The sequence below is a fragment of the Cyprinus carpio genome, chromosome A21, assembly GCF_018340385.1.
Source record: "Cyprinus carpio isolate SPL01 chromosome A21, ASM1834038v1, whole genome shotgun sequence".
NCBI lineage: Eukaryota > Metazoa > Chordata > Actinopteri > Cypriniformes > Cyprinidae > Cyprinus > Cyprinus carpio.
The window spans coordinates 11,788,714-11,801,905 of record NC_056592.1 but is presented as its reverse complement, the minus strand read 5'-3'; the positions used below and the strand labels follow the sequence as shown (position 1 = coordinate 11,801,905).

The 13,192-nt window shown below is 38.8% G+C and overlaps 1 protein-coding gene across 1 annotated transcript; it reads right to left on the bottom strand.

Annotated features, from left to right (window-relative positions):
• Positions 1-333: 333 nt before the first annotated feature.
• htr3a (5-hydroxytryptamine (serotonin) receptor 3A) lies at positions 334-9,761 on the bottom strand. Its single transcript, XM_042710874.1, has 9 exons — positions 9,580-9,761; positions 9,136-9,299; positions 8,988-9,032; positions 8,536-8,645; positions 8,161-8,330; positions 7,672-7,832; positions 6,697-6,907; positions 1,523-1,753; positions 334-994 (listed from the first exon to the last, which is right to left on the bottom strand). Exons 1-9 carry the CDS (start codon positions 9,644-9,646, stop codon positions 705-707), a joined length of 1,449 nt encoding a protein of 482 aa, XP_042566808.1. The 5' UTR covers positions 9,647-9,761; the 3' UTR covers positions 334-704.
• Positions 9,762-13,192: the final 3,431 nt, after the last annotated feature.

The window sequence follows — 13,192 nt, the reverse complement described above, 5'->3', positions numbered from 1 at the left end:
AAAAAAAATCGAAATCTTTTCTAACATTATAAATGAGTTTACTGTCACTTTTGATTAATTTAATGTGTCCTTGCTGAATAAAAGTATTAATTAAAAAAAATATGAGGCAACTGACTTTTGAATGGTAGTTTATGTCAGTGTGATTAATCAAATGCAGGAAGGTGATTTTTTTTTTCTTAATATTGGAATACTCAGGCACAATGTTTTGATTTGGCTTTTTCACAGTGAGTTATACACTGCTGAAGGTTTTGATATGCTAATACTCAGGCACAATACACTTTTTTTTTAAGTCTTTTGGAACAGTTTCCATCAGCAGAGAAAAAATTACCAAAATATCTTCTATATAATGTATGTAAAATGTATATATATATTTATATGTTTTACTGTTGTGAAAAGGGAATATCACACTTGCAGTCGCGCTGTTGTACAGAATATGAGAAGACTGTGATGATACTGTATAACAATCATACATGTATGTTGTATGCTTTTCAGAGACGGCAGTTTGAAGGGCTTTCTTCTGGTAAGAACAGCAGTCTACAAGTAATAACTCTTGATTTGAAAGCACATTTCTCCTCTGTGGTGCTCAAGTTATTCTCTTGTGAGATAACAATCAGATTACCAGCACTTAAATTACGTCAAACACTGCATTTACATTGAGCAGTGAGACAGAATTGGCGCCTTCCCTCTGTGACCTACATCTGTGGTCAGACGTTCTGCCAGATGTACCACAGTGAACCTAAAGTGATGCTGTAGGCCAACACGGTGAGCAGGTAGATGCGGAACAGCAGGACGTCCAGCACGTACCCCACCTGCAGCCACTCCTTAGCAATTTCCTTGCTCTCATCCTTCTTCTCCATGAACTGACGGATGGTGGTGATCTCTCGCAGGATGCCGTCCATGACGGGAGACCCGCTGTCCAGCGTGGACAGCCCCAAACCAAGGTTTCTCCTGGGGTCTCTGGATCCCTCGCAGCTGTGTTGGTTGCAGTGGACCGCTTAAAGAATCACAGGTGAATTTCAGAGCTTGTTTCATCTGTGAAAACTGACCACCTACAGCACATTTGCGAAGCTCCACCCACTTTGGTACTATTGCAAAATCAAGCTTTACAGTAGGGATGGATATTTGTTGAATAATTTCTGTGAAGGTAATTTAAAAATCATGCAAACACACTTGACTTGCATTATGAAAAGACTGTCTGATCATTTAGTGCAGAGGGTTCCCAAACGTTTTTGTCAGCCAAACCCCCTTGTGAAACAAGCTGCTTGTGTGTAACAGTGTCTTTCTACACTTTGAAACAAGCAGCGTTAAATAAATAGCTGCCTTTAATTTGATAATTGCTCTAGGGTTTCAGCAGGATTTCAGGTTTATTTTGTTTAATTGTGTAGCCATATTTTTTTTTATTTTTTTTTACATTTGATTTAATTAGCATTTCATCAACTCACAAATGTTGTGGATGGCAACAGCTGCTAAGGTAGGATTGGTCAGTAATGTTTAAGGTGGGGCTTAGCGAAGGGTCAGTTACCTGTGTTCATGTTGTTTTCTTTGTAGAGCGGCAGGTCAGATCCCTGCGAGAGGACTGAGCAGACCTTCTTGTTGCGGATGCAGAGCAGTACCGTGGCCTTCTCCAGCACCAGGTGTTTGACCCACTGGGGCACACGAGACTGCAGATCCTGCTTGTGCACCAGCCTCACGATCAAAACAGACTCGGTCAGGCTGATGACCAGCAGCGCCATGCATACCACAAAGTACACACCTACACTCAAAAACACAGACATAACATATGCTCACATCCAGCGTTTCCTCTCATTTGTGCGCAAATCATACTATTACTGGGCAGAAACACAGAATGTATCAGATCTTTGCAGTGATCACTGTCATTCTTGGCAATGAAAGTCTATAAGAATTAAAAATCAAAGTCATTTCTTCTTCTTCTGTTATACAGTATTCAAAACTGTTGTATTACACTGTTCAAAAGTTTGGGGTTGGTAAGATTTTTTAAAATGATTTTGAAAGATAACTCTGTCACCAAGGCTGCATTCATTTAAAGAAAAATAGCCAAAACAATAATATGGTTAATATATTTAAAATGCAATTTATTCTTGTGATGGCAAACTGGATTTTCAGCAGCCATTACTCCAGACTTCAGTGTCACATGATCCTTCAGAAACAATTTTAATATGCTGATCTGGTACTCAAGAAACATTTCTGTGCTTTTAGAAACAGCTTTATGATACTATGCTGGGGCACATCATCAGTGATATTACCTGGGGTCACAGGGTGTTTAGGGCCTTTTGAATATCATACACCCTCACCCATGCAACCCGACCAGGGTTGATCAGACCCCAGCCTGTGCCCTAGCAGCAACCCACGGAACTGCTCTCTTTAGCCAAATCCACCTAGATGCTTTTTCAGCTCCATCTAACGTGGTGTAAATTGCTTTCCTTCGCCTTTCTCCTGATATTCCCAGTGCTGTGTATGCCCTGTACAGTGACTGGCCTGCAAACCCCAACACCCAACCTCCACGGGCCAACACTTGGCTTTTCAACCTTTTGTTTGGCAGTTGCTCCTCAGTTCCTCATGATTTTCTCTTTTCTGCTCAAAGGCCTCCTCTATCCGCTCTTCCCAAGGCATCAGAACGTTCTTTATTGAGTCTGACCATAGCACAGTGTCAGGCCACAAATCAGTCTCTGTGATGTGAGTAGGAAACCTCAGCTGCTCTCCTAGGTCTACTCCCATCCTCCAGTCCAGTGTAGTAAAGAGTACCCCAGTTGCCTTTTGATGTTCTTTAGTTGGTCTAGAATGGCATTCCTGTTCAGTCTTCTCCTCTGGCAGATGTTAAGAGTGTTGCTGATGGATTCTGCTATCGTCCTGAGGACCTGATTGTGCTGCCACTGATAGCAACCGTCTGCAGAGCTCTATTACAGCAACTTAGGATTTGTTAAAGTGTGCCAATTCTTTCACAAAGAGGGCAGACCGTCTGTTCTTCTAGGCCTCATCGATGCAAATTAGATGGACTTGGAAGGATGTCATAGACTGCCTTGATAAGAAATTTGATACTCTCTGAATCCATTCTCCAGAGATCATTCCATGTGATCTTTCGCTCCATCACCTGCTCCCATCTGGTCCATGCACCCTGCTGTCTCATCGCTACTGCTCTGCTCATTCTCTCCTCCTCCACAACTGCCCTGATGTAATCTTGAATAAGCTGTCTTCTCTCCCTCCCTTGTGCTTTATCGAAATGTGGCACTTCAAGGCTTCCAAGGCCAAATTTTCCCTTGGCAACTGCTCCCACCAGCACTTTGTGTTGCAACCGCACCTCAGCTCCTTCCGCTGCTGCTTCTGGTCTCCACTTCCTTCCTGTTTTTACATCCACTCTTACTTCGATGACTTTTGGGTCTGAGGATTCACAGTACTGCAACACTTCTCTCACTCACATTAGTTTGAACTCCTCCTCAATAGAATTCAAGGGGAGTCTCAGTTTGCAGGACCTCCCATACAGTGTAATACTACTGACAATTCTAAGTAACCCAAGCCATCTTTGCAAGAACCGGCTTACTACCCTCTCCAGTTCAGTAACGGTTGAAACAGTAACAGTGATATTGGGAACTCGTATAGTATTCTTGGTAATATGCCGTGCTGATAGACCCAAGCTTTAAACCGCCCTGGGAGGCCACTCCTGTCAACTTCCTGCATCCATGCTCACACTCCTCCCAGGTTTATCTTAGCTTTGTCCATGAGTGTCGCATTGAAAGTTTTCCCGAAACTTTTAACAGGGTTCTCTGTTATAGTTGGGATTTGGATATTCTCTATTGAGACTCTCCCCTTCTTTAGCACTACAGATCTCAACTTTGCAGGATTAAATGGGGGAAGTCGTAGCCTAATGGTTAGTGAGTTTGACTCCTAATCCTAAGGTTGTGGGTTAGAGTCTCGGGCCAGCAATGCCATGACTGAGGTGCCCTTGAGCAAGGCACCGAACCCCAAACTGCTCCCTGGGCATCGCAGCATAAATGGCTGTCCACTGCTCTGGGTGTGTGTTCACGGTGTGTGTGTTTACTGCTGTGTGCACTTTGGATGAGTTAAATGTATGGGTCACCATACTTGGCTGTATGTCACGTCACTTTCACTTTAAAGGACATCCTACCCCACCCCATTATAGTCAAGTCATCCATAAAAGCTTGTATGGGTGGTTGGCGGATTCCAGATCTAGATTTTGGGCCTCGGCACTCTGGCTCTGCAGATTTAACTAACATGTTCATTGCCAGGCTAAACAAGGTGACCTAAATAGTGCATCCTGTGATAATACCAACCTACAACCTGCACCAGTCCGATGTAACTGGACCTGTTGAAACTCTCAGGTAGAACTCGTTGTAATAGTCCATAATGAGCTTTGTGATGCCTACAGGAACATGGTGCCTCTGCAGGGCACTCTCAATAACTTTATGGGGAATTGAGCCATAGGCATTTACCAAATCTAACCACAGCACCGCTAAGTTACTATTGGTTTCTCTGGCCTTCCTCAGCAGCTGCGTGATGACTCCTGTATGTTCCAAGCAGCCTGGCACCTCTGGGATACCTCCCTTTTGGACAGAGGTATCAATGTACGTATTACTCAAGAAGTACTCGGTTAAGCACTTTGCCACCATGCTGAAAAAGATTTTTCCTTCAACACTTAGAAAGGATATTATCCTAAACTGGTTGATGTCTACTGAGTTTTCTTCTTTTGGGATCCACACACCATTTGCATACCTCCATTGCTTGGGCACTTCACCTCTTCTCCAGATAACCTTGAGGATTTTCTTACAGCCTTCGGAGAAGACGAGGGCACCATTTGTAGTTGTTATAGGTGGTACCACTTGGACCAGGTGCTGAGCCAGCTCTAGCTTTCTTAACAACTTGTTGAACCTCTTTGAAGAGTGGCTTTTGCAAGTCAAAGGCCTCTGTTGGTCCTTGAGGGGTAATGAGGATGTCACACCCTCCCAGTTCAACTTCTCTGTCTGGGTCACTGAAGGTGCTATGGAGATGTTGATCTATATGGTCCTTTGTACATATCAGGACTCCACTTTTCTTCTGGCCCAGCAGCTGTTTTGTGAACTGGAAGGGATTGCTGATAAATGCTGCTCTCCTCCGTGCTCTTTCCCTCCTACGTCTCCGATGCTGCTCTGCTCTTCTCAGGGTTATGAGCCTTTTCCTCAGCATCACTCGTAATTCTTTCAGTGGTGCCCTTCCCTCCTCATTTGCCAACTTATATTGCCTCTTGAGGGCCTTTAGTTCTTTACGGATGTTATGGATTTTGTTGGCTCTATTACTCCTAACATATGGCTGCTTGGTATTTTTTTCCTCTGTGCCAAATCTCTCAGCTGCAACTGTCTAATTATTATCAATGTTCAAAAAACAGTGGTTCTGCTTAATATTTCTGTGGAAACTGTGATTTTATTTATTTATTTATTTATTTTCATGAATGGAAAGTTCAAAAGAACAGCATTTATTTGAAATAGTGTTTTGGAACATTTTTTATGTACTATACAAATCCCTTTTTATCAATTTTATGCATCCTTACTAAATAATTAATTTTTGCTGACCCCAAACATTTGAAAGGTGTGTAATAGCTGGCCTTATTTTATACAGCAGTAACTAAAGAGAGAGAAATATAAAAATATATAAACAGTGTGGTCCAAAAGACCTCTGACCAATTAATTTAATAATTTTTAACAGTAGATAGAAGAAAATTCTGATAGAAGAAAATGCTGATCATCTATAAATAGTCATGTAATCTGTCACAAATTAGCATATTTGATTAGTGACTTAGAAATAGTGTACAATTTTAAATATTTAACATTCATTTTCTTGTTCAAAATGTTTCTCTGTTGTAAATGTGTCAAAATCCTAAAGCATTTATTCCCTGGTTTAAATTGGATTTTGAATCCCAGATTTTCATTATGGTGTCAGACCCAACTGTATATATTTATGCTAACTGTTTCAGCATGATAATATTGCTGAGTTACACAGAGGTCACGCATTACTGTTATTTTTCTGTATTGTTGTATTCTGTATTTACTTGTTTTGTTAAGTTCTATCAGTATATTGCTATGAATTAATATATACGATATGCTGATATGCTGAGAACTTTTTAAGAAAATAAAAAATAACAATGCATGCCCTTTCTGAGCCTTATTGTGTTTGAAAGCATTTTTGTAATTGCATTTGGTTTTGAAATCAGTGTTCGAACTTGAAACCTGCATTAGTTTCTCTCAAATTAATCAATTAACACTTTAATCAACTCCAGCGAAGACTGCTTAAGATTCCCGTTGTCAATTTGATCATTACATGTGCACTATGTATTTCCGCACAAGCTTCCTCACAGCTGCGGTTCCATATTGAAAATCAATGGACATGCGGCTTGACTTCAGTTGAAATACTCAAGAAACGTTTTTTGCCTTCTGACTGTGCAGGAGCAACATCAGAAGTGCAGCCAGCTGAGAGGAAACTGTACTGGATCACACCACTTTCTACAAATAACAAAAACCTTTTTATCTAAGGACATTTAAAAATGTCTAGATGTTGTAGACTAAATCACACTTCACCTATGACACACAATAATAAGCTTCCTTGATCAGGAAATAAAGAATGATTGAGTGATTTTTTTTTTTTTTTTAAATGCATCAGGTCATGTTCTGTGAATCAGAAAGACCTCATTACCAATGAGAGGGGTCCCTATGGCAGTCGCTGGCAGAGTGTCAGAGACGATGATTAGAAAGACGGAATAGCCCAAGAGCAGGGTGATCTTGAAGGATACTCTCTCTCCGCTGTCTGGGGGCAGGTAGAATCCAACGATGTCCATCACCATCAGGAATACACTGGGCAACAAGAGGTTGACTGTATAGAACAGAGGTCTGCGTCGGATCACAACCTGGTGATAAATTAAAGATGTCTTTCGTCGTTGCAATAATGTTGATTGTTTATTTCACTTGGGCACTAATTTAAAACTGCTTTCCAAAAGAAATGTGACCAGACATTTGGACCATGTGCATTTAGTGGCACACTACTATTCAAAAGTTTGGGGTCAAAAATGTTCTCTTAAATACCATTTAAAATGTAATTATTCCTGTGATGACACTGCTGAATTTTCAGTCTTTACTCCAGTCTTCAGTGTCCCATGATCCTTCAGAAATCATTCTAATATGCTGATCTGCCGTATTAGGATTTCTTATTATTATCAATATTGAAAAACAGTTATGCTGCTTACTATTTTTATAGAAACTCAAAGCTCAGAACGTCTAACATTAAAACTCAAAGTCTAACATTATAAAGGTCTTTACTGACACTTTTTGACAAGTATGTAGAGTAAATCGTTCATGTATTTTAAGACCTGGAAGCATTGGCCCACATTTTGTTCTGCAATTACAGATTTTGATGTAATATTGCTATATTTATCTGCAAATACATATTGAACTGTAGCTAATTTTTATTTGGTTAAATTGTTGGAATTGTAGCTCACTGTCAGACAACACTCCTCTAAACAATTTTTAATTGGTTATGTTGTTGTGTTTATTGATGTCAGTAAGACTTCTGTCTGTCCTGACTGCAAAAAGCTTTTATTTGTAACCCTGACATTTTTCATTTGCAAATGCTAATGTGTGTCATGGCTTAATTTGGCATTATTACGTTACTCACATGGAACTTCATTTCGGCATAGTAATCATCATTATCTATGCTGAACTCGTTGTATTTTGAGAGGACGTGAAGCAGCTCCCATTCTCCCTGGTTCATGAACACACTCTTGTCGTTCATTACTTCCTCAGGGGTCCTCATTAGTGTGATGTTGATGTCTTTAGCTACGGGATAAGATAAGGTTAAAGGTCAGTTGTTTTTGGTTTCGGGATGAGGTATGTTTTTTGTTTATTTTGTTCTTTTTTCATTTATGGAATTGTTGTTCTCGTTTGATTTCTTATTTGTTCTGTTTATGTGTTGTTCTTGGAAAAACAACTTTATACTTGTCTGTATTTTATTAAGCTTTCATGCTTCAGAGTTTCATAAATGATTTTAGATAGATCACATCTCTCAAAATCCTTTTAGACTTGGATTCTGTGTGTAGGAGGTACATTTGGTCACTGATGAAACTGAATGATCTCTCTTCGAGCTTACTGAAATGTGTGTACGTACTTGTGTGCAGCCAGCTCTGGAAAGTCAGGCTACATTTCTGGACATCATAAGGAAAGTTGTAGATGTTGAGGGAGCAGGCGGTCACTACTTGGATAGGCTTATAGTTGCGAACAAGCCCAGTATTGCCTACATAGACGTAAGGAATTTCAGGAGACTTTCCTACATCCACGCTGCAGAAACAGAGAGAGGGAGCAAGCAGGCAAAAGATTCAAATTCATATTAAACAAATCAACAAAAATCTGGTGAATATCCATAATGGTGCAATCTTCTACAAAGATGATAAAGGACAGGCTACTGCTGTGAAGAGCATACTGAAATAGTTCAAAATAGTTATAATTAACGTTTCAACTATCTCATTATGTCAAGTCTACTCACAATTCATTGATAAGAATATCTGGAACCCAGATGTTGGCAGTGGGAACGGAAATCTGTTTAACATCATCAAATTCTTCGGGATCCCACGTAAGGAACTCATCCGTCCATTCCTTGTGAGGTGAGAGAAATGTCGAGTACAAAAAAATACACACTGTAAAAAAAACTATCAAGTCTCATTAGCCTTAAGTATGGCAAGTAACTGTTCTAGTTTAAATCGGAGACTTAAGAACAAAGAATTTCTTCAGAAAGCGGACTAACGTACACTTGTCATGCTCATATTTTTGATTCACTAAAGATCCGGCTCATAAGAGTCATTCGTTCGGGAATTGGATCATTGTCGTGCTGTACTTTCAGAAGCAGTGTTGTGGTGAATTGTAGTTCGTTAAACACGGTCACTTAGATGCTGTCGGTTATTTAATATTAAATAAATCTAGTATTTTTCATTAACATACCTGTCTGTACCACACATAGGTTGTCAAGACCTGGTTCTTCTCATCCTGTGTGAGGCACAAAAATACATACAAAAGAATAAACGCAAAAAGTCTTAATCAACAGACAGTTAGTTTACATATTTAATAGACGTTTGAGACCTCTACCCACCACATTAAGAATCGCATAAACCATTAGGTCAATAGCCACCGTCGTTGACTGCCTCCAGTCGCGCACTGGTCGAACTCCTTTCTTATATCCGGCACTTAAAAACTCATTTAGACGAACCAGAGTGGCATTGGCGAAACGCCCAGTGTTGTTGCTTAGCTTCTTCACTACACCGAGACAAAATAATAGCCACTTATCACTTTTACTTCATTCATCTTCAGCTTTTAAATTTTAAGGTATCAGATACACGTGAAAGCATATTAATTCACAGCAATATATTTAAAACCTGCAAAGCTGTCTACAAAGATAGCATTTTGTGGCATCAAAAATGCTGTCTACATTGGCAGCTCACTAGGTTTTGAGACACAGCCTTTGAGTCTGTTTTAATGTTTAGGTTAGTGTTTTTCTTGTTTTTGAGGAAAAGAAGTAAAGTATAAGAAAAGTTACCTGAGCAAATCGATGCCACCCCATACATGCAAACGCAGAGAGCTGTCCAGAGTGCTGAACATTTCATTGTGCTGAGCTGTTTGGTGTTGTTCTGGGTTCTTCTTGCAGGCTTCTAGCCTGGGGCTGCTTCCTTTCAGTGATGCACCCTGAGCTCCATTAGTTATCTCTGAGTTTTCCATAAACGCTGGGATTGTGTCATAACGGCACTTAGTCCACCCTCCCTCCCTCTTCTGTGTGATCATCTCACAGTTTAGGCAGGTCCAAAGCACTTCAGCTTGTCCCAAGAGACACAACGGAAAGAATGAACTATTTAAGCATGACAAGCAATTTGTACTCTTCAAAAGTTAACAGAAAGAGTATTATTTCTTATAAACATTGTACAATACAATTATCTTGTAAACACCATCTTTTATTAGGCCTAGATCTCATGTTAAAAATGGAGCACGGAGGCAATGGGGTATTTTTTTTTAATATATTTTACAAATAACAGGATAAACAACATTAGCATTGTCAATGTTTTTTGAATTGATAATTCTTGTGTTTTTCCCCTCACGATAACTCAGCAGCAGACGGCGTATGAATTACAGATACCTTTGACATTTATTTATTTTTATTTATTTATTAACATATCTTTATTGCGAGGATTAACCCCTTGAGATGAAACATCTCGTTTTCGAGGGGGTCCTCCAATACATCAAAGCAAAATGAACCAAAACAGCAGAGCAAATATCACGGTCAAAAACAGCACAACAAAATACAACAACACACACATTCCAGCTCACAATGCTCAACCCCACCTCACCCAGCACGAACCCCACAAGTGACATGACAAAAAACAACCACATGACTAGCATTGCACAAGATCAAGGACTAAGAGGAACACAAACAAAAACATTGATGATGATGATAACAATAATAATAATAATAATAAATAAATAAAAATGAGGACATATAAATGAGAAATAATAAACACATGACCAATAAATTCCAAGTCCAACGTCAAACAAACAAAACTAGAAACAAAGACAAATGTTCCAAAGATGTTCCCCGAGGGCCCTTCGAAACTCTGTGAAGTTAAAGAATGGATAGAAAATGGAAGTTTATTCCAATCATATGGAGCCTTAAAACAAAATGCATATTTCCCTACCTGTCTTTTAACTCTAGGAACAACAAAAAAAATCTGGTCATTGTGTCGCAGGCTGTATAGTGAATTATAAAGCACTAAGTGTTGCTTGAGATAAACTGGATAATTCAAGTAATAACTTTTAAAAATAAATTGTAACCAGTGATACTGTCTCATGGCAGAAGGGGCAAACCAGGACAAATGTCTGTACAACACACAATGGTGTGTCCTAAAGGGACAGCGGAGAACAAAGCGGCAAAGACTGTTGTAAACCACATCAATGGACTGCAAACAAGAAGCAGTAGTATTCTGGTAAATAATATCGGCATAGTCCAAAATAGGCATGAGTAGCTGTAAGACTATTCTTTTCCTGACCAGAAAATTAAAGCAGTTAACAGATTGATAAAGTATTTTAAGACGAGAGTTGAGTTTGTTTGTCATTACTTGTACATGAGTTTTAAAAGATAAATCAGTTTCCAGCCAAACACCAAGATATTTAAAGGTCTCAGTTGACTCTAAAGGAGAGGAGTCAAGAAAACAAAGATTAAGGTTGTTTTCACCTATATCCAAGGCTTTCCTATGGAACAATAAAGAGTAGGACTTTTATTTATTAAGGAGAAGTTTATTAGCCAATAGCCACTGCTGTACAGAATTGAAGTCGTGCTGTAAAGAGAGGTTTATCCCGGAGATGGTCGGTTTACTACAGTAAATAACTGTATCATCGGCATAAAGATGAATATTACAATCTGTACAGCATAAGGGCATATCATTAACAAAGATAGAAAATAATAAAGGTCCAAGAGAAGAACCTTGAGGGATGCCTTTCACTATACCTGTATAATCAGACTGACAACCCCTGTAAGACACACCCTGACGACGATGATGAAAATAACAATTAAACCAGAGTAAAGATGATCTCGAGAGGCCAATAGCATGTAATTTATCCAATAGAAGATAGTGATCAACTAAATCGAACGCTTTGGAGAGATCTAAGAAAATAGCACCGGTACACAGATTGTCATCAAAACTAGAAAATATATCATTAGAAAATTTTAAAAGAGCAGTGGTAGTGGAGAAGTATTTTCTGAAACCTGATTGGCATTGAGTAAGTAAATTATTAACAGATAGATAATCAGATAATTGATTAAAAATTATTTTTCTCAAAGACTTTAACCACACTATTAATTATTGATATTGGCATATAATTGTTCAGAATTTGTAAGTCTCCACCTTTGTGCAAAGGAATGACTTTAGTACATTTCCAAGCGAGGGGCACTTCACAGGTATCAAAAGACATGTTAAAAAGCACAGCCAGTAGTGGTGCTAGTACATGCGAGGCAAGTTTAATAAACTTACCCTCAAGGCCATCAGGGCCAGGACCACTGCTATTGGAAAGCTTATTAATAGCCTGTTGAACATCAGTTGATCTGACCTGCCTAAATTTGAATGAGGTACCGCAGGGTTGACTGTTAACACACGGGTCTGCGTGAAAAACAGGAGGTTGAACAAGCGGTATTTGAGAAAAAAAAAAAACTAAAGGCATTTGAAATCACAGCTGGATCATTAGTTATTTCATTATTAATTATCATATTATTTGAAGTATTATTGGACTTACCAACTAGGGTGTTAACTCTCCTCCAGAATTGCTTTGGGTTACTTAGATCGTTTGACAGGCTATCTCGTTAATAATTGGCTTTAGCATTTCTTGTTTGAGTTGTACATAAATTTCGTAATCGTTTGTATTTCTCCCAGTCATCAGGCAGTTGTGTGTGTTTTTGTTTAACCCAGGCACTATCCCTCTTTTTAAAAAGATTAATAAGATCACCATTAACCCAAGGCAAATGATGGCCTTTAACCTTAATGGATTTCCATGGAGCATGGACATTTCATGGGTCATATTTCACCACCAAGTTCAAGTCAATTTCCATGAGCACTTAGACTACTACATTAAATTGTGATCTAATACTTCACCCAGCCATGATGAGACTTAATTAGCCTGGCAATAGGCAGGTGATTAGATTTGTGTCAGGAAAATATTATCAGAATTTTGATGAGGAATTGGATTAGGTTTTTGTTTTTTTGTTTTTTTGTTTTTTTACTTAACTGGCAGCTCTGAGAAGCGATGTAATGAAAATGTACTATAATGATAGTGATGTGAAGGTGATTGTGGTTTATTTTTCAGTAAGGAAACTGGATCTTAATATACAGGATGATAATGTTACAGTTCAGGGAGGGGCACATAAACGTAGTTCATTCACATGATATGTTATGTGTGAATTTTCAAAGAATGCTCTTTAATCTAGCTTTTAAAATTACATTTGATTGTGTAAACATGTAGTCAGACATATTAAATCATCTTTCAAGTTTGAATTTAATAAAACCAGTTAATTTAGTTAAAAGAGGATTTTTAACAGTTTTATTTATTCAGGACATATATACTTTATGTATGCATGTGTGTGTCTATATATATATATATGCAGAAACAGAGAG

What these genes read in the sequence shown, in the direction of transcription:
- htr3a (XM_042710874.1), bottom strand. Translation starts at nt 9,646, where the DNA reads ATGAAATGTTCAGCACTCTGGACAGCTCTCTGCGTTTGCATGTATGGG. An exon ending in GGTGGCATCGATTTGCTCAG is followed by an intron (nt 9,300 to 9,579) that starts GTAACTTTTCTT and finishes GTCTCGGTGTAG; the next exon opens with TGAAGAAGCTAAGCAACAAC. An exon ending in ATGCCGAAATGAAGTTCCAT is followed by an intron (nt 6,908 to 7,671) that starts GTGAGTAACGTA and finishes ATTTATCACCAG; the next exon opens with GTTGTGATCCGACGCAGACC.